Here is a 21,344-nt window from a genome sequence, read left to right as displayed (position 1 = left end):
TAATTTTCACACAGATCACCAATAATTTGTTAGCCTCTCCTTGACAAGGCCAAATGAGAGGGTGCGAGAGAGGAAGAGAGGGATGGGACAGATGGAAGGAAAAAAAGAGAGCATGCCAGAAAAGGATGGGTGAGATGCGTAGAGACAGAGAGAGAGAGAGAGAGAGAGAGAGAGAGAGAGAGAGAGAGAGAGAGAGAGAGAGAGAGAGAGAGAGAGAGAGGAAGAGGAAGGGATTGAAGGGAAAGACTGAGCTGTATGGAGAAAGAAAGAGAGACAGTGAGACAATGTGCGTTCTCTCTTTCACTTTCTCTCTTCTCTTCTCTTATCTTAATTTTTTGGGTAGGGGTCCCCCATTCCTCCCGACCCCTCTCCTCACACTCTTCCTTTCCTTCCTCCACCTCTCTTCCTTCCATCTCTTTTCTCTCTCCACCGCTGCCCGTTCTCTGATTTCTCTCTGCTGTGATGGTTCTATTTTCCCCCACTTCACTCCAGCCGTAGTGCAGTGCCAATCTGTGCACTGTGGGGGATTTGAGGTGCTCCTGCTGGAGAACATAATGGGTCTTGATCAAACCATAGCAATCACCTTCCTCTTCTCTTCTCCAGCCGCCATCTCCCACCACTCTTAGTTTTAGCAGACCACACACGCACTCGCTCAACAGACACGAGCAGACACAGACCTATACACGTGCGTGCACACACGCATGCACGTGCACATACTCAGACACACGCGTTGGAACACACGCAGCGCACGTACTTAAACAGAAATAGGCAGGTATGCAGACACTCATGATGTTCACACACACACACACATATGCACACATGCATACACACACACACATATGCACACATGCATGCACGCACACGCACACACACACACATATGCACATATGCATGCACGCACACGCATACACACACACATGCAGGCATGCAAGCACGCAGCCATGCAGGTGCGTACACATGGACGCACGCACGCTCGCATGCACGCACACACACACATACACACACCCAGCAACACCCCTGGAAGAAAAAGTGCTGAGCGATATGTCTTGTCTTTTCTCTTCATATTCCTCCCTCCATGCATCAATGCCATCACTCTCACCATCCCCATCACCACCAGCAGCAGTAGCAGCAGCAGCAGCAGCAGCAAGACTGCCTTCTCGTTGTCATCCCGCCATTACAATTCAGCACAATGCTCTGTCCAGGTGCCTAATACATATGAATGCCAAGAAATTAGTTTAGTGTGCAGTCCATGACATTAACAGGATTATGCGGTTAAAACAGAGGAGAGTGGTGGGAAACAAGACAGCAGGGAGTGTGTGCGAGGTGCAGGCTTCACTTCTACTCGACTCCCAAGGGAAGCACCAGTGTTGCTTGGTGCTGTGCGCAGAGCCGGATCAAGATGGCCCAGGGCCCTAGGCTACAGGTTGCTGTGGGGGCCCCCAGAAGGCAACATTTTGCAACAAAATGCATGTTTTAAAAAAAAACCCGGAAGTTCGGGAGAAGCGTGATGATATGTGGCATGCCAAATTTACCACCCGCATTCTATTCTCCGCTCAACTGTCATTCGTCTGATTTCAGCGCGAAAAGATAGGCACACCTATTTAACCAACTGCAACTCATTCTCCGCTTCATTCGGTGGAATTTCAGAACACTGAAATTTGCAACGCCCCTTAATTAACTATACAGTAGCCTATTTATTCTCTGCTCACCTGTCTCCAGTCAGAAAAGTTCTTTCTCGCTTGCACCCACCACCTCCCGATTTGCCTCCCTTCTGCCGCTGTGTCTTGCCTTATCCTCTCCAGTTCACCTTGCTCCATTGCTCTCCGACCATCATCAATTGGGGGGTGTTCGCTCAGACCTCGCACATATCTGTGGCCACATATCAGTGGCGCTACATACTCCCTAGCTCGAGGATGTTTACTGCATAGATATTTCTCGGTCGTGGCCTTCAGCACCATGGACAGCGATCTTGCCCAATACGCCACGTAATCTAACTACAGCTTCTCGACTGCAGTGGTCCGTGCGGACCCCGTGAAGCACTTTGATGATCGGTCCACTGCGTGGAAAGCTGAAAGAGCTGGACAATCACGAGAAGTCCGTTCTCCAGCGAGGACCAAGATGTATGCATACATGCTTAATCCAAATTTCTGATAGTGAATTAATGAAATCACATAGACAGTGTCATAATTATGAGCTAGGAATTAAGCATATGTTTGCCAATTGTAGAGAGGAGTGTTAACAAGATTAAAAAAAAAAAAAAATCCAATATCATATTTCGTCATAATTCTGCAATTTTTCTGGCAGGTGGAGGCCCCTATAAGCTGCAGCCATATGTAGCCTGTGCGTTAATCCGGCCCTGTTTGTATGGTGACAGTGGTGGTGATGGGGTGGAAGAGTTCAGATGCTTTAGTCCTTGGCTCAAAGATCACACATAGCTCAGTACCACTGGGTAGCTCCGCTTGCTGTGGACCAGATGTTATTACTGTATGCATGCATGCGTCATCCAGAGGAGATGAATAAAGTGAGCTCATGTGCAGGGCTAGAAGAAATTGTAAATTGTGTGTGTGTGTGTGTGTGTGTGTGTGTGTGTGTGTGTGTGTGTGTGTGTGTGTGTGTGTGTGTGTGTGTGTGTGTGTGTGTGTGTGTGTGTGTGTGTGTGTGTGTGTGTGTGTGTGTGTGTGTGTGTGTGTGTGTGTGTGTGCGTGTGTGTGTGTGTGTGTGTGTGTGTGGATGGATGGAGGGCAAAATGCAATGCAAATATGATTCATGCTAGAGTCTGAAAGACAGACAAAGAGAGAGGAGGAGGAGGAAGAAAAAAAATATTGGTGCCCCTTGACAGCAGATTTCATTACGAAGCTCGGAGAGATAAAACCAATAATTGACGGGATAAATATAGTGCGACGGTTTTGCATTTGACCAAAACACCCAGCGCGGAATACTCAAGGCGGCCTTCAAGCCGAGACAAGTAAAGGTCCATGGGATTTGCAAGCTTGACAGTGAAAGCCATCTTCGTTCCATCACGCCATTCCCCACGTCGTTTCTTAACCGCCTAAAGTGCCCATAGACGAGGTCCTTTACGGTTTTCAAGAGATGCCACAGCATTTTTCAGCCTGATTGCCATTTCACAGGAGATGACAGTGCCGGGCTGGGCTGGATATCTAGTGATGCTGCGGGGCTGGGTGTCTGGTTTCCCCCCGCAGCGAGTTCTCTCTGGCAGCCGTGAGCAAGCCAGGGAGCGATATATGGATGGCTGGATGGATGGACGGACGGATGGATGGATGGAAAGAAAGAAGGATCGAGAGAGAGAGGGGGGAGGGAGACACGGTCAGTAGAATGAGAAGGAGAGGTGGAGTAAAGGAGAGGGAGAGCGATAGAGATATAGAGGGAGGCAAGAAGGGAGAGAGGCTCAGAGAGAGGGAGGAAGGGAGAGAAGGGAAGGAGAGAGGGCATGAAGGAGGGAAACAAGGGAGAGAGGGAGGGATGGGGGCCACTAATGTAGGCATGGATGCCAGTTATTGGCAATACAGGGGTAAATGTCTCTCCTGTGACTAGAGGAGGTCCATTACACATAGACACATAGACACTAGTCAGTCTTTCTCCGTCACCCCCCCGCCCCTCACCCATCTGTCACTCCCTCCTCCTCTTTTTCTCCTAACCCGTCTCTCGCCCTCTCCCTCTCTGATCTCTGTCACTCGTGTCCCTGCCCTATTGTACTCCGCCGCCCCGTGAGCTTTGGCACCTCTAGATTGCTTTAATGACAGGGTGGTGATTGCCTCTCCCTGGAGGCCTGGTCATGCAAATGCAGAGAAGAGAGACCACCCATCTGGGGCTTGGGGTGGGGGGGTGGGGGGTGGCAGGCAATGTACGGAACTGGACACATTACAAAGACAAGAGAAAGAGAGAGAGAGAGGAGAGGAGGGCAAGCAAAAGAGGGAAGGGAGGGGTGGGGGTGGATGTGATCAGTGTGTGTGTGTGTGTGTGTGTGTGTGTGTGTGTGTGTGTGCTGGGGGGAGGGGGGTACTGAACATGATGCAAGGACAAGTGTGACAGACAGCGAGGGAGAAAAAGAGCTAGAAACCAATAGAGACAGACAGACAGAGAGATGTAGTCAGTGGTCATGGTCATTGGGAGAACTACTTCTGCCCAGGAGAAAATGTAGAGATGAGAGAGAGAGTGTGGAGAGAGGGAGACGGCAAGAGAGAAGTCGCAAGTGTGTGGCGTAGATGTGATGTGGTTACTCACTAGCCAGGCCACGCCCTCCTATTGACGTAACACCTTCGATGCTACTTCTACTCAGGCCAGGAGCATTACAATTATCGTTTTTTAACTCCGGAGAAATCGGGAACTCCACCCACTTTGTCGGGAAGCAATCAACTTTGAGCAGCTCCAATGCCCCTGGGTAGAGGCGGTAGAGACGCGGTTTTAGGCAGAGCTGTTCTATTGGGACTAAGAAAATGTTCATCAAAACCAAGGTAGGAGGGTTAACCAGGCTGTTTGGGACACATTATTAGTTATCTTCTTGGTCAGACCAACATCTTGGTACGAGATTTGACAGTTGATGCAACATGATCTCCAAAAATTCCGTGCTCCTGACACGGATGTTAAGGACACAAAATCCGTGTCCAGGAGCACGGATTTTGCCAAAATTCCGTGCTCCTGCACGGAATTATTTTCCGTGATGGACACACAGAAGTGCTCTCTCTATACTACCACAGCTCTATGTTTCCACAGTGTTGTGTTTTCTCAGGATTTTTCTAATTTCAAATATTTTTTCTAAAAAAATCATTTCTTACTGACAGGTTAGGGTTAGGGATTGTTTTGGTCTGGGCACAGCTAGTTTTCTTTCATTCATTATATGAATTTGATAGCCTAGCAACCAACTGGAAAAGGTATTTCTCAAAAATATGTCTTTAATGACAGGTTAAGGTTAGGGAATGTTATGGTCAGGGCACAACTTAAATTGCTATAGCATTATTTTGTTTAGGATTAGCATTTGGTATGTATTTTCTAATGATAGAGTTAACACAGTGCTGTGGTAATAGCCTATAGAAAGCACTTCCGTGTGCCCATCACGGAAAACAATTCCGTGTCCAGGAGCACGGAATTTTGGCAAAATCCGTGCTCCTGGACACGGATTCCGTGTCCTTAACATCCGTGTCCAGGAGCACAGAATTTTTGGAGATCAGGCTGGTAGATGATAATCAGGCAAGTCACACAGTGTCTGTGGCTCTGGCCTGCTGTGTCTGCTGTGAGCAGGGACGGGTTATGAGTTATGACTTCATGAGCCCATGGGTCAGACATCCAGAAAGCCCCCCACCCCAACCCCCTATGGTATCAAGAGGTTCCAAAATATTTTGGGGTTTAGCTACTTTAAATTAAAGTTCAATTTAACACAATATGGAAACACAAATATAGAACAATGATGACGTGTTTTTTGTAGCACAGCTTGGATTTCAGGGCCCACTTGGCTCTTGGGCCCCTGGGCCTGGGCCCGGTAGGCCCATTCAGTAATCTGCTGTGCCCGCTGTGCAGCAGTAGTGGCCGGCTAAGGCACAGGCTATAAATCTGAAGGCTCCTGACACCCTGGGTAATATGTGCTGTGACAGAGCCCAGGCCCTGGGTCTCGCACACTCACCCACACAGGGACCCCCACAGCTGGAGTGTGTGTGTGTATGTGTGTGTGTGTGTGTGTGTGTGTGTGTGTGTGTGTGTGTGTGTGTGTGTGTGTGTGTGTGTGTGTGTGTGTGTGGTGTGTGTGTGTGTGTGTGTGTGTGTGTGTGTGTGTGTGTGTGTGTGTGTGTGCGTGCATGTAAGCGTGAATGTGTATGTGTGTGTGTGTGTGTGCGTGCATGCATGTAAGCGTGAATGTGTGTGTGTGTGTGTGTGTGTGTGCGTGTGTGCGTGTGTGTGTGTGTGTGTGTGTGCGCGTGCGTGTGTGTGTTTGCGTGTGTGTGGAGTAGAGGAGGGTGTGCATGGCTGCCCTCATGCTGTGAGCAGGGAAAGTAATAAAGCAAGAGGAAGGTTCCGGACCGTGGTGGGAGGGCAAAAGGGACAACAGAGGAAAGAGAGAGAGAGAGAGAGAGAGAGAGAGAGAGAGAGAGAGAGAGAGAGAGAGAGAGAGAGAGAGAGAGAGAGAGAGAGGGACAGAGTAATAAAGAGTGAGGGAGAGAGGGAGAGAGGGAGAGAGCACGTGAGAGAGTGAGTGCTGTAGGGAGAAAGAGAGTGTGTACGTATGGGTGTGACAGAGTAAAGTGACAGTGAAAGACAGTGAAATGTGAAGAGAACAAGAGTGAGAGAGAGAGAACGAAAAAGAGACGAAGAGAAAGACAGAGAGAAAGCGAGTGAGTGAGAGAGAAGAGCGAGTGAGTGTGTGTGTGTGTGTGTGTGTGAGGGAGCGAATGAGACAGAAGGTGTGTGTGTGCGGGAGGGCCCCTTCCCACTCTCCCAGCAATTGCTTAAGCAGCACATCTCATATCTTGGAGGAGCCCAGAGGGTCAAGTAATGGCTCCGTGGCAAAAAAACAAGCCCCTTTCCACCGCACACGCTCTCATTTCAGTGTTAGACTGTTTTTCAATCTCACTATGATGAGCTGCTGTACGCTAGCAAGGTACAAAGTGCTTGTTTTGATCAGCCATCATTTTCATGGCCTAAGAAACAACCCACTGAAGTGGGATACATGTATGGAGTGCAAAGACACTCCTCAGTGTAACAAGCCTGAAGAGGCCATTTCAAAATGATAGGGCTGTCGTTATAAACGGATGCCACAAAATGGATTCCTGCTCCTGGCATGCAATAACATCCGATGGAGCAGAGAGCCCAGAGCACAACATGAAAAAATGATGGTGGCCCGTCCTTGCACAGGCCCAATAATACCCAACAAGAGTTAACTCATAATGTTAGTACAGCATCGGTTGTTCCAGATACACATAGGCAGCGCTACATTATCCAAATTGCACAGAGCGCAGCATATGGGGAAAAGTGTCCAACCATAACAAAATCCTTTTGCTGATACTGCGTGTGTGTGTGTGTATGTGCGAGAGAGAGAGAGAGAGAGAGAGAGAGAGAGAGAGAGAGAGAGAGAGAGAGAGAGAGAGAGAGAGAGAGAGAGAGAGAGAGAGAGAGAGAGAGAGAGCGTGTACAATCTCCTGAGCCCAAAACTGTCTTCAAAGCCTTGACTAGAATTGGCAATAGGAAGAATTCTAGTCATTTTCACCCAAGTCATATCATCAGAGACTCTGGATTTAATTGTTCCGTGCTGCAGTTAAATGAGCGTTTCTACCTGTACGACTCCTCAATCATTTGTCAAGAAGGACGGCCATGAATATTGCATCGCTCCCCCTTTCTATGTCTGATCCATTAGCATAACGACATAGAGCTAGGGCAGCTGTGCTAACATAGCATGAGACAGGGACGTAAGGTGTGTGTGTGTGTGTGCGTGTCTCGGACGGGGGTAGGGGGTGTGGGGTCAAACAAAGTCATTTGAACATGGCTAGGCCACGCTACAGTGTTTACTGGAGGGATTAATTGCTTTCATTGAACATTGACAGTGTTGTGCCACTCCCTTTTCATGGGAGCGCCATTACTCTCCAAAACCACCCCTCTGAACAGACAGATATACACACACACGCACGCACGCACGCACGCACACACATAGACATACACATCCTCTCTATCTAATGTGAGTAGGTGGTTCATGTATAAAGATGTGCTTCCCTGAGCAAACACATCTTGTTGGCTGATGTCGTTCTGCCACTCAGTGGGGGCCTTTGATTACTGGGGGCACATTATCTAGCTAGAGAGACTTCTGCCTTAAAGACCACCCCCTCCCACACACACACACACACACACACACACACACACACACACACACACACACACACACACACACACACACACAGACGGTCATGTACACATACACACACGCATGCACTTTTTCCATTTATTCAAATGTAATTCCCTGATCATTTAGAGATGATTCGTTCAGAATAATTTTCCAAATTGCTCCCCAACCATGAACATTGCTTTTATTGGGAAAAAAACCTGGCCATATTTGTGTGGGTACACACAAGCAAAAGTCAATCGCTTTTTGGGGGGAATTGGTAGCTAGGAAATTAAGGTAGGCTATGTTTCTCAGGAGTGGGGCCATGTTTGAAGGTGACTGAATGATGTGTTGAAATCACACACATACGCACAAACATGTTCACACACACTCATACACAGCTGCACTTCTTGCTATAAATGATTGGCAGTGACATGCAAGCTCTTCGTGTTGGTGTGTTTGAAGTCAGCAGTTAGAGAGAGACTTCAAAGCACGCGAGTCAGACATACAGTATCTGTGGAGCAAAATGGATTGCAGCACGCCTTCAAAATAAGCCCCACAACCTTTGCCCAAAGGAGACACAATGGGTTTCCCCTTTCAAAATTTAAAAACATTAACAGTCTCTCTCTGTGTGCTTTGAGCTCATTAATTCTCCTACATTCTCGTCTACATTGGCAGCATTTAAGTTCTGCAGGCTTCAAAGTTATTCTGGTACAAAAGGGCTCTCTCTCGTCAAGGCAACAGAGCCAACACTTCCTCCTAACGCCCTTTACTAGGAAATGGAACAGATGTCACATGATGTCATGCTGAAGGCGTCGTTATGTCATGATCTCATCTCACATGCTCTGCAGTGGTTTATGGCTGAACAGAATATGTATTATATTACCCCATCCTAGTCTTGACTGGGACTCGACACTGGCCGGTATTTCCAAAAGGACAGAAGCGTTTATTTGTAAGCAATTGGACTTCTTTAAAGGTGCACTGTGTAGGATGGTGGCCAGAGTAGGTATTGCAACTATGCTGCTCATTGAAACGGTGCTGCCTATTGTGATTATGATTTGATTGTGGTGGCAAGTATTCGTAAAAAGGTAACATCTGTGAATGGGCAGCATGAATTCTGTAACTGCTAAAAATATTACACAGTGCACCTTTAATTAGCATGAAGACAGGAAAGCTCCATCTTGCCCTTTTGGAGAAGCATGACCTGGATGAATGAGAATCTTCACAGCAGAAATGAAGATGGATTCAGTGTTCAAATCTTTTTTTTGTGCTATATTGCCCAGCCCTGCTCAGTGCTCATTGGTATTATAAGCAGAGCTTATGAGAAGCGATGAGTTGAGCTGGGCTGAATATGCATGGCGCATTATGCCCATAATAAAATTAGGGGGAGGCTACTGGCAGATTAATTTATGCAAATGGTATTCCATCAAAAGGGAAACCAAAGAGATGATATCAATCATCTCATGGGGGAATTGTGTGCATTTTAAAAAGCAGGTCTATATTCCGTGCGTGTGTGTGTGTGTGTGTGTGTGTGTGGGGGGGGGGTGTCCATAGAGGGCAGAAAAGTTTAAAGAACCTTCAAGTCTACAGTCTGAGGCCTGAAGCAAGATAACTGATACTTTATGTTCTTTTTGGGGGCTTGTGTGCTTTATTCATGATAGGACAGTGACAGAGGGACAGGAAATGAGTGGCGAGAGAGACGCACAGGAAAGGACCAGCAAATGACCCAGGCAGAAATTGAACCCGGGTCATCTGCGTAGTAAACTAGTGTTAAACTTTTATGACCTTTTTTTTTGACGGAGGTACTGCAATGAGGTCTCCATGACAGGCCCATTTTCTGTCACCATAAGACTACAGGTGAGAATGTGGACACACTGAAACGCTACTCCTGGACCTTACTAAAATTAAAATTAAGATTCACACATCTGAGCTGCTCCACTAACCTCCTTTTTGGGCAAGGGTTGGTGAACAAAAAACACAGGTCATCGTGTTGGTAAATTTAACAAACATATAAGTCAGATTAAATGTATGGAATAACTGTCATACATCCTATGGAAAAGAGCAGAACTCTTACATACATCAGACCAATCATCCACCATGATGTATCTACAAGAATGTCCTTGCTATCCACCCTGGTTGCTTGGCAACCTACAGGCAAAAACATGGATGTGATTAATTTGTCCAAGCATCTGAATGAATGATTGAATCCACCTTATTCCTGCAGTGCGGGAATTGCTACAGCTCATAAAGTGAATAGGACAAACCAAGGCATTATAGATAGCCGATGACTATGAAGAAGAACTGGTATATTGCAACCTGTGTTATACAGTTCTCTCCTATCTGACAGTTTACAGATGAATTGGCTAAGTCAGAGATGGACATTGTGCCAAACAATATAGGCCTACGGTCAGATGAAGCTTTCTTTTCAATCACTGTAGAAAAAATGCTGCCTGCCCTGCAACAAGAAAATGAATGGTGCCAGAAAATAAAACAAGCAAACACCTTATTAATAGTGTTTTATCTGTTTATTGTTGAACTAGAAAATATTGAAAAGAATCTAAAAGAAAACACAGATAAAACTGGATGCTGCTGTTAAAAAACAATTATGTGAACTACACACAGGTAAACAGCCATAGTTTATGCATGTTCTCAGAGTTTAAAAAATGTATTCTTTTTTTTTTTTACAAGATTAAATGTGTGTACAAAGTATATTCATAGTCGTCTCCCCCTCTCACATAAAGGATCATTTACAAAACCTTGATGCTTTTTAAAATGTCAAAATAATCATTTTTTTTCTTCTTCTCTTTAACGTCTTAATTTGTAACAGGACCTAACAGATGCCGAGGGACCAGCAAAGACCAGTGAAGGACCAGCCTCCAGACTGCATCCTCTCACACACGCGCCTTGTCTCCTTCTTCTCTCCCTCCCACACAAACATTAACACTTCCAATCCATCACTAGCAGCTACCTCACGGAAACCAATTTCAGCAGTATTGCACATAAAGCATGTAGGACGACTGGTCCGAGAGGGGGGATAGTAATAATATGACCAGCAAATAACCAACAGGACCTTTACAAAAAAACAAATGCTAAAGGAGGAGGAAACTGGAAAAACAGAATTCATTCCCGTATAAATAAAAAAATACGACCCAGAGAGTAAATGAGTACAGTCTCTCTGCAAGCAATACCGGTGAATGCGTCTTACTATAAGCCAGTGCATCAACCTACACGTTACCATCCATTGACTGTTATATTACACCCACGTACTGTCTCTGCCCATCGGCTTACAAATACACAGCCGGACGGGCAGACTCATGTGAATGGTTACCATGGTTATGACATTTAGTGTATCCTTGTCCACTGGCTAAACTGCCGTGGTACAATATGCGCTCTTGTTTCAGGGAATTCAGTGTCGTCAATGGTGGCCAGTCAGATGGACCAGAGCTTGGGGGCTGATATGCCAATACCTACAAGGATGTTGACCAATAGAGGGCACTATGTTTCCCTCCCTCCGGTTGTATTAGGCCTACGGGTGGGGGGAAGGGGAGAAGAATGGCCAAGTGTTCTGCAAAGGTACTCTATATTGATGAGGGGCAGCAAAGGCAAAATACAGATATAGAATATATATATAGGGAGAGATTTTTGTGATTGCTTTGATTGTTCTGCTCATCATTGCTTTAGCTTAAACATGTGCATACAAAACGTGTTTACAAAGTGCTTTACATTTACTCGACTCTGAGGAAACTTTTTTTTTTTCTTCTTCCAGAGGGGGCACACCAAACAGCTCAATATACACCAATAACACCATGTGAAAACCCAACCACACCATCTCTTAATCCAACCACACCATCTCTTAATAGTTAAATGGTGCCGGATGATGGATGAAATTTGAATGCTGTGGCATTTGAATCTGTAAGTGATGGGGCTATTTGGCACCATTCAAGTTGGCTTGGGGACCACCTCATGGGGCTTACAAATGTACCAGGCTGGACGAACGGACAAAGAAAACAAAATTTATACCATTGTAATCTATATCAAAAACAACAAATAACCATTTACATGTTAAGAAACATTGCAACCTATTGAATATCAACAAGAAATTATCTCTTTAAGAGAGACTGGGCAACCATATAAGAAACAAGTGAAGACTTAACTCATATCTAACCTATCAGATACTAAAGTACATAATAGTGTCACTATTCCTACAATATAGAGTTCAGAAATACTGAAGATGCCACGCATGCTCCAGAGGCTAGGCTGCATGTTGCTAGTGTCCATTCCCTTTTTGCCTTCTTTGCAACTACTCTTACAAGGACATAAAAGACAAAAAGGATAGAAAAATCTGGGGAAAAATCTGAACGTGTCTGGCAACAGTTTTAAGGACAAGGTTGACATTCAAAAAGCACAACATTCAGTGAGGATGAAGAGAGAGCTGCATGGCCTCCATGCTCATAAAAACAGCAAGGAGAGAAGGATGAAGGACCAGGGGCATACAGGCGAAGCAGACATGATCAATGGAAAACACAAAGTGTTCAAATTTACCAGGGAGGTAGCAAATAAATGTGGCATTGGAGAAATTTGGCTAAAAGAAAGAGTCATGCTGGACCTATGGCACGTCTCCAAAAAAATAAAATGACATAAAACAACATACGTGTAGTCTCTTGATAAAGGGAGTATGTTATGTCAGTCTAAAACATTATATTTAGAGATGGTGCTAACCTTAGTATTTTCTGAAATCTTAGCGATAAGCTTTGCACAATTTCATCACTTAAAGACATTCACCAGGCACATTTATACAAAACATGCCCAGATTAACTGGGAATATAATACAGCATCATTGTCCAATTAACACATTTTTTTAACATTCAACTTTTCAACCATCATGACATTAGGCACAGATATGCAACTCCTTAACTAAGAACGCAAACCAGAAACAGTTATAAGAAAATAAAGAGCTCTTCATGCTGTGAAGAAATATTTGACATCAAAAACAATGTTTTTATCCTCGCCCCTAAAAGCCCCACCCCTAATAATAACAAATACATTTGATTGGTCTTGACTAGTTAAGCAGCAAATAAATAGCCTGGTCCTAACAGCGTTCATGTCGAGGGCCTCGGATGACGGATGGCCACTTCTTTGGATTACAATATTAAAATCAATGGGCACTGTTCACAACGAGCAACATTCAACAACTTTTTTTTTCTTAAAAAAAAGAAAAAGAAAAGAAAAAGAAAACACTGCACAGTGGCCAACTGAGACCAAGGTTAAGGCTGATGAGGGCGAACAACAGAGGAAGCATCCATGTGGTGGTGAAAATGGGGGCTGCGCTCTCTGCTGTGCACAGGTGGGGATGGAAGGGAAGCAGATACAAAGAAAGGATTAAAAAAGGCCAGCGACTTCTGAGAATCACACACACACACACAGCTCCTAAAATCACATGAACAGCCACTACCGTGCCACTGATTATATAAATATATATATTTTTTCTCCTACAGTCTTTTGTTCATGCCATAACAGCTATGTCAGTTACTGCAAAGTGCTTTTATGAATACAACGTAATTGCTTTCTTTTGTCTGCCACGGAACAGAGCAAAAATGGGGGGGGGGGGGGGGGACGGGGGGACAAAAGGGATTAAAGACAACATGAACGGAGCGAAATGGAAGGCAGAGGAAATTAGAAATATGTACAACCCTTCAGATGGGAGGGGGAGAGGCGGAGGAGGGTTAAGAGGCCACAATCACAAGGGCATGGCATAGTGTGTGTGTGTGTGTGTGTGTGTGTGTGTGTGTGTGTGTGTGTGTGTGTGTGTGTGTGTGTGTGTGTGTGTGTGTGTGTGTGTGTGTGTTGTTGCTGCTGCTGCTGTGGACCGTCCTCTCTCCATGTGAGAAATGTCTCTTGTCCGACCTGAGGCCCGAGTCCTCCGAGGACCGCAGCTGTGGCGTCCAACATCCTCCTGAATCTAGTCCACGTGCACTGGGGATTGTCAAGGGAAAGTCTGACTGTCTCGCACAAGGCCAAGGGTAGAGTTTAAGTGCTTTCTGTTGTTCAAAAAACTGCAGTTGCTGTCGACTAGGGTAGGTGCTGCTGAATACTGTTGCTTGGACTCCACAAACCCAGTTGTTCTAAGCCATAGAATTACATACATAAGCGATAATACAACACGTCCAAAATGTACTGTACCGTGCAGCTGGGCTTACAAATACAGTAGCATCTTACCCTAAAAACTAGACTTCCTGATTTATTTTTATTCTGTCATTTTAGATTTTTTTTTGTTTTCACAGTTTATTAAAGCTTTTTTCATCTTTTATATTCCTTAGAAAAATTTAAATTTCACATAGGATCTATGGTACATGAAAATAAAATGTGTCTATATATGGGCGTGTGCATGTGTGCGAATATTTACAGACAAAATCTATACAAGCAGAAAGATAGATAGAAAGATAGGTAGAGATAGAGAGAGAGAGAGAGAGTGAGAGAGAGAGGAGAGAGAGTGAGAGAGATCCCTTCTGTTCCAGGACAGCTAAGTGACTCACACACGCATACAGAGCGGCTCTGTGTCTGCAGGAGGGGCCTGTGTAAATGTTCTGATAGATCTCTTGGGCTGCTCGTTGGAAAATTGACTCACACTTTCCAGTGAATAAACAGCGCAGAGCGGCGAAGGGCACTGGCCAGATCTCCAGCAAACCTGCCTGAACCTCGCAGCCCTGTGTACCGGCTCTCATGACAGGAAAGGTGTGAGAGAGAGAAAAAGAGAAGCAGGGAGGGACGGAGTGGGGGAGGTTATCCAACCATGTCTGTTCTGACAAGACAGGAGAGAGAGAGAGAGAGAGAAAGAGAGAGGGAGGCGTGGGGTAGCCATCTTTCTTTTCTTCTTCTCCAGTGTCCTACTTTTGATGTTTGTTTCTATATCCTTTCAAAATGGTGGCTTCCTCGCCACTGGATGGTTTTCGGGCAGACAGAGGAGCTGGGTCTTTTGCTCTGACTGCCGACACCAGTGTCTTTGCCTTGTTGCATCAAGTCACACGTTCTCCTCCACCATCACCATCAGCCTTCCTCTCCTCAGGAACGTCCTCCACCGGGGCCACAGAGAGGTCACTGGACAACACGGCCAGTGAGAGATGGCTGGAGATGTCATATCCGTCTATACTGCGGCTGACGGGAGAACGGTGCGTGACATGGCTTGTCAGCTCCAATCACACAACTCCAGATGTCTGGTCGAGTAGCTGAACACTATTCCTCCGCTTTGTTTTAAACACCACCACCACCACCACCTCTTCTCTGTTCTCCACAGACACACAGTCTCTGCGTCACCCATGCCCTCCCGAGAGGCTTTCCCATGGGAGAGGTGTCACCTCCATTAGAGTCATGCTGGTGATGGGTAGGGGAAGATGGCGGAGGAGAGACGCAGCCGTGCAGACGCAGCTGACCCCTGAAGACGTTCCTCCACGCTTTCTTCTCCCCTCTTTCCCCTTCTGTGACGATTTCTACACATGCACACGCACACGCCACCGTCTGCTTTCCAAGTCCATTTCCTGTTTTTTTTTTGTAGAATAAACACTCTGTCAGTCGCAACAGCTTTTCATCCTCACATTTCTTTTTTCCTTTGCTACTCCAAGACTGGGGAAGAAGCGGATTGTGCTCCATTAAATGGCGTTAAAAAATATCCTCGCAATTTAGTCGTCCCAAGCCCCTGCGAGAGCGTGGGGTTTCATACAGATACATAAGAGAGCTGCCAATGACTCCAAAATGCAGTGTTATTGAAGTCAATTTGAGGGAAAAAGGCATCCAATTTGGGCAAATGCCATCAGTCAAATCCAGTGAAATGATGATCACCCTTCTCAACTCAACTCAACTCTGCCTTAAAAAAAGAGCAGTGTGCCGACACTCTTCGGGTTCTTTTCACACACTTCCTCTCCGAGTTGCGTACATCGGGAGGTGGAAGATCGAGAAGTCGTGTGTCGTGTTCTGATACACCTGCCGAGCCCTTTGGGGGTACTTCCTAGTCTTCACCGCAAGGATTTAAGTACTGCACACCGACCGACAGAGAGAGCGAGTAGGACAAGAGGGGATACCATGTGTGCGTGTGCAGTGTAACGCGACCCCGAATCAAACAAGAGCGAGTGATCGATCGAGTGAGTGAACAAATCTTGACTGAGGAGGAACAGCAGAGGCCAGAGAGCCATCTTGCTCGCTCGCTGGCAGCTCGGAGAGGCAGCTCAGCAGATGACGGGCACCCCGTCGGTGTTGAAGATCATGCCCGTGGTGGGCTCGTAGGTGCCCGCCAGGTAGTAGAGGTCCTCGCTGTCCTGGTACTTCTTGGTCTTGATCATCTGCTCGTACTGCTCCAGGCTCACCACCAGGCACTTGTGGGAGATGGTCTGCACGTCGTTCTCGTCAATGTGCGACGACTGGTAGAGGGCTCGCTGCAGAGGGAGAGAGAGGAAAACGCACAGGCAAGGCAAGAGGTTAGAGGTGTTTATGTAGGAAGGTGTGTGTGTGTTTGTGTGTGAGAGAGAGAGTTAGAGAGAGAGACAGAGATAGAGTTAGAGTTAGAGAGAGAGAGAGACAGAGATAGAGTTAGAGTTAGAGAGAGAGAGAGATGGATAGAAAGAGAGAGGACATAGAGAGAGGAAAAAAAACTGTCCATGTCTGTGTGACTGAATAAGATCAAAGGTGCCTGTTTACGAGTTCAGCATGAGAGTGAGCATGTGAGAGAGTGTGCCATTGTGCAAGTGCACGGCAGGCACCGCACCGCACAGAGCAGAGCAGAGATCTCACCTCCATGAAGTCTTTCCTCTGGTTGGACACCTGCAGGACCGCGGGAAGACTCAGTCTTCCAGACATCTGATCCCAGTTCTGTCAAGAGAAGTTAACAGGGCCTGAGCAAGGGAGGCAGGAAGGCAAGGCAGGCTACAGACATGCTAGACAGGCTACGGCGAAACACTGTGTGAGTGTGTGTGTGTGTGTATGTGTGTGTGTTTGAGAGGCACGCTCTGAGGACATGCCTTGAATAACTCAAGTCAGAGTCCGATGCAGAGCACCCAGCCCCCCTGCCGTCTCACTCCTCACACCGAATGTTAATCAACACAGATGCACACAGGCGGACAGGCATGCCTGTGCATGCGCCCGAGCACACATGTGCACACACGCACACGCACACGCACACGCACACGCACACGCACACGCACACGCACACGCACACGCACACGCACACACACACACACACACACAAAATGCCCGCAAGAAACCATGACAAGAACACACACACACACACACACACACACACACACACACACACACACACACACACACACACACACACACGGGCGTGCGCACATGCACACACGCACATAAACTAACCTTTTTGTCATTCAGTTTCTTGCCAGGGTTGGTCTCTTCTGGATGGTAGAACCACTTGACACGCACCACCATGTTGCTGCCCCAGGACTCCCACATGCTCTGGATGTGCCCGATGAAGGGCAGGTTGGGCCGGCCGGCGGAGAGGAAGACGGCGCAGTCACCGATGCGGATCATCTCCTTGCCGCGCACAATGGCCTTGTAGAACAGCTTCTTCGCCTTGCCCTTCATACCTCGTCTCTGCAGAGAGAGAGAGAGAGAGAGAGAGAGAGAGAGAGAGAGAGAGAGCAAGTGCAAGTTTTGAACCTTGTGAGAATTGAAGCCATTTCATAGCATGTGCTTTAAGAACGTCTGGCCTGACCTGTTAACATTTGCGTCATTCAGGTGATGATTTCACTAAAGCCTTTTTTAAAACTCAAGTAGGAGAGCCCCCAAGAAAAATTAGTGACCAAATATATAGAAGGATAGAAGGAAGGAGGGAAGGAAGGAAGGAAGACAGAAAGAGTAAAGACAGAGACAAGGAAAGGAACAAACAAAGAAACAACCAAAGAAAAGACAGACACGCATGAAAAGAAAAAAAGGAAAGAAAGAAAAGAAAAGAACGGTCAAAAGAAGGAAAGACGACGGAGGCAGAAAAGGTCCCGTATCGACATCTCACCTGGGTAGGCTTCCCGAACCACTTCCAGAGCTGGCGCGCAGGCAAGAAGGCCGAGATCTTGGGCCGGTTCTCCACGGAGGGCAGCCTCTGGCGCTTGGCCAGCTCCTTGGTGGTGGGCAGGTGGACGCCCTCCCGTCTCTTGGGCCTGCCACTGCCCTTCTGCTTGGCCTTCTGGGACTTGGCCGCTCTCTGCTCCCGCTGCTGGGCTTGCTGCTGCGCCTGAGCCTGGGTGGAGGACCTCTGCTGCTCCTGCTTGCGGCCCTTGGTGATCACGGCTGGAGCTTCCTCCTCTTCCTCCTCCTCCTCTTCCTCCTCCTCCTCTTCTTCATCTTCAGCTGGCACCTCCGGCTTTGACTCGTCTTCCTCCTCCTGTTCATCTACTTTCTGTGGGGCCTCCTCCTCCTCCTCCTCAGTGGGAGCAGTTGGCGAGGTCTCGTCAGGGAGAACGGGTGCCTCCTCATCAGAGCTGCACGACTCCTCTTCGTCATCGGTGGTGGACGAGGAGGAGGAGGACGAGGAGGAGTGGGAGCCAGCGGAGGAAGAGGAGCTACTGCTGGAGGAGCTGGTGGATTTGGAGGACTTTGAGGAGGCCGGGCTCGAGGCCCTGGAGCTGACGGAACTCTGGTCCTGCTTCGTTGCCGTGACAACGTTTGACTTCTTGTCCTTCTTGGCGATGGTAGCCGCAGACGACGATTGTTGTGGTTGTTGTTGTGGTTGTTGTTTTTGTTTTTGCTGCTGCTGTTTTTGTTGCTGTTGTTGTTGTTCCTCTGGCTCGGAGTCGGAGCTGCTGCTGGTACCACTGCTGCTGGCTGACTCTTCCTCTACCTTCTTCACCAGTGCTGTGTCTCCAGAGCCCTTCCCTTTGGCCAGGCTTTCACAGCTCACCTTACGCACACCAGCGTAGCCAGAGCCACTGCTCTCCACTTTGGCAGCCTCTACTTCTGTAGTTGCGGTCTTGGACTTGCTGTTGCCATTTTTCTCCACAGCGTTGTTACCAGCCGCGCTGGTGTTGGTCTGAGCTGGAGAGGCCGTGGATGAGCTGGAGGGGTTTGCGTTAGCGTTAGAGGTGCTGATGGTGTTGTTGTTGCAAGCGGTGGAGATGGTGGTGTAGCCCACGCCGAGCACGGCTGCCTTGTTCTCCCTCTTGGAGAGGCCCTGGCCCTCCATCATCATCAGGGCCTTGGTCTTCTTGGTCTTGGGGGACATGACTCCCTCGTGGTCCAGCTTGATGAGGAGCTCAGCCTGGGGCTGCTTCCTCTGGGCCTTGGTGCCAAAGGAGGGCTCCAGCAGCTCCTCGCTCTTCCTCAGGCGTTTCATGGGCTTCCCCTTCCCACTGCTGTTGCTACCACCACCACCAGCACCACCACTAATGTCTTTCCCAGACATGAACATGGCCAGAGAGGTGGACGGGTCGTTGTACAGGTCCACAGACAGGACCTTGCCGTAGATGGGCGTGTTGTAGACTGACAACGCCGGTCCTTGGTGTTGTGGTCGAACCTTAGTGGCTGGGCCTTTGACTGCCGGTGCGGCTGGTCTCTTCTGGCCGTCCCCCAGTGGCGATATCAGGGCAGATCCACCGGCTGCTCCACTGCTGGTGTTGGCGCTCCTGCTCTGCTGTGGCAGCTGCTGGCTCTTCCTGCCCGGTCTGGGCCCTGCGCCGGGTCTCTGGGCCGACAGAGACTTGTCCTTGGCCAGAGGAGGTGCTGACGTGTCAGCAGGCTTCTCGTGCTCCTTAGATGTCGCTTCTGGATCTGCAAATGGAAGAACAGAAATGGTGTTTAAGCGCTTGATTTTTCACTTTTATTTTTTTCATATTCGAAAGAAGAAGAAAAAATATTGCTTTAAATGTAATGCACATGGCAAGCCATTTTTCTGTCGAGCCATTTTTCATTCTTCTGGCAAAGTACACATTTTTACATCCCCAGACTACCAAATGGAAATTTTAACATCTATAAAAACAGTTTCAAAAGTTCAGGCCTAAAAGAGAAACCTGAAAAATGTTAATATGTCCCAATATGTGAGACAGTACCACTGCTTTTGAACCCATCGTTGGATAGCCATGTATTCTCTTTACTGTATCTACTTAATGTCCAATCAAGACTACAAGTAATGGTAGAAATTCTACTTCAACTCACCAGGCTTGGGCTTAGGTTTTCTGCCTCTACCACGGCTCTTGGCGGCTGGCTCCTCGCTGGTGGGGGTCTTCAGGCCGCCGGCCTCTTTGTTCTCGGACACGTCCTTACTGGCCTTCCTGCCACGCCGCTTGGTACAGGCCACCAGCAGAGCGGGAGACGGCTCCGCACCTGAGGGGAGAAGCACAGCCATTGGTTGGTGACAAGACTCCAGGTTCAAGAGCAGTATGGGAAACTATACTATGAATGTGAAACTCATCAGTACAATGTATGTGAATATCACCCTAGTAATTGATTAAATTGTTTTAATTAATTAATTAAAACATTAATACATTTCTTGAGCTTCTAAATGCAAGTACATTATTATTACTGAATATAAATGTAACATTTAAAAAGGTTTGGCAATGCTCATCTCCAAGCCGTGCACCATGAAAAAAGATCAACGTGTGGAAATTTTCTTTCATAAAATGATTATAGGACAAACCATTGATCACAGTAAATGTCTAACAGAAACACACCAGACCCTGGGGCTAGAAATATTTGTGGTGTACGTCACTAACCAGAGCAAATATTTTTTAAACTCAGGATCTGAAGTGTGTTCAACTCGGCAGCCCGCAAGGACTTAGAACTGCACCTCACTGCAAAACAGTCTCTTTCCTTAAATCAGCTCTTAATGCTTGGCAATGAAAAAGGTAGGGCTTAAAAAAGCAAAGGGTGGAAAAAAAACCCTGAAATGCACCCAAATACAGCACACGGATATGAAGCACAAACCGCATTTTCTTTGCCCATCCTTGGTGAGGTTGTATCCATTAATCTTCCGTAATGTTTCATTTTTTAGCCATTCAGCATTTAATATTTACCCCCGCCTCCTCTCCCAGCCACACTCTCTGCCCATCCTTCGTAGGGTCATTAAGTTTGTCCTTGCCGGCGCACCGTCCAGAATACTCACACTGGATCTTGTAATCAGGGGGGAGCAGGCGGATGTGCGACAGGGGAATTCGGCCTGTGTCTCCGTCATCGAACTCCACCGTGATCAGGTCGTCTGCCTCCTCCATGTCGGGAGTCCCTGGTGGGGGGATAATGGGAAAGGGATTGATTGCAGCAGCTAGCGAAGACGTCAAGCGTGTACATGTGCATGCATGTCTCACTCTCTCTCTCTCAATCTCTATCTCCATCTCCATCTCTCTCTCGCTCTCTACCTCTATCTCTCTCTCCATCTCTGTCGAGGAGCGGGCATGTGAAACAGAAAAAGCCTTCATGAGAAGGGAATGGCAACTCTGCGGGCTGGATGGATGGATGGATGGATGGATGGTGGGAGGAAAGTAATAGCTTTGGAGGGGATGGATGAGTGAAGACCCTGCAGTCCAAGACACAGGGC

The 21,344-nt window shown here is 47.4% G+C and overlaps 1 protein-coding gene across 5 annotated transcripts in view; it reads right to left on the bottom strand.

The window, feature by feature from the left end:
• Positions 1 to 10,325: 10,325 nt before the first annotated feature.
• The window catches only part of tnrc18 (trinucleotide repeat containing 18), a 95,242-nt gene continuing 84,223 nt past the window's right edge, over positions 10,326 to 21,344 (bottom strand). For all 5 annotated transcript variants that reach the window (XM_063186531.1, XM_063186515.1, XM_063186536.1 and 2 more), the window contains exons 25-30: positions 20,916 to 21,032; positions 19,970 to 20,137; positions 17,835 to 19,585; positions 17,180 to 17,416; positions 16,598 to 16,675; positions 10,326 to 16,242 (exon numbers count right to left, since the gene is read on the bottom strand). In XM_063186531.1, coding sequence (XP_063042601.1) covers positions 16,036 to 16,242; positions 16,598 to 16,675; positions 17,180 to 17,416; positions 17,835 to 19,585; positions 19,970 to 20,137; positions 20,916 to 21,032 — 2,558 coding nt within the window. In that variant the 3' untranslated portion in view covers positions 10,326 to 16,035. The remainder of the gene's footprint in view (positions 16,243 to 16,597; positions 16,676 to 17,179; positions 17,417 to 17,834; positions 19,586 to 19,969; positions 20,138 to 20,915; positions 21,033 to 21,344) is intronic.

The sequence above is a fragment of the Engraulis encrasicolus genome, chromosome 2 (assembly GCF_034702125.1).
Source record: "Engraulis encrasicolus isolate BLACKSEA-1 chromosome 2, IST_EnEncr_1.0, whole genome shotgun sequence".
Taxonomy (NCBI): Eukaryota; Metazoa; Chordata; class Actinopteri; order Clupeiformes; family Engraulidae; genus Engraulis; species Engraulis encrasicolus.
Note: the sequence above shows the minus strand (reverse complement) of the source record. Positions and strands in the feature narration are given on the sequence as shown.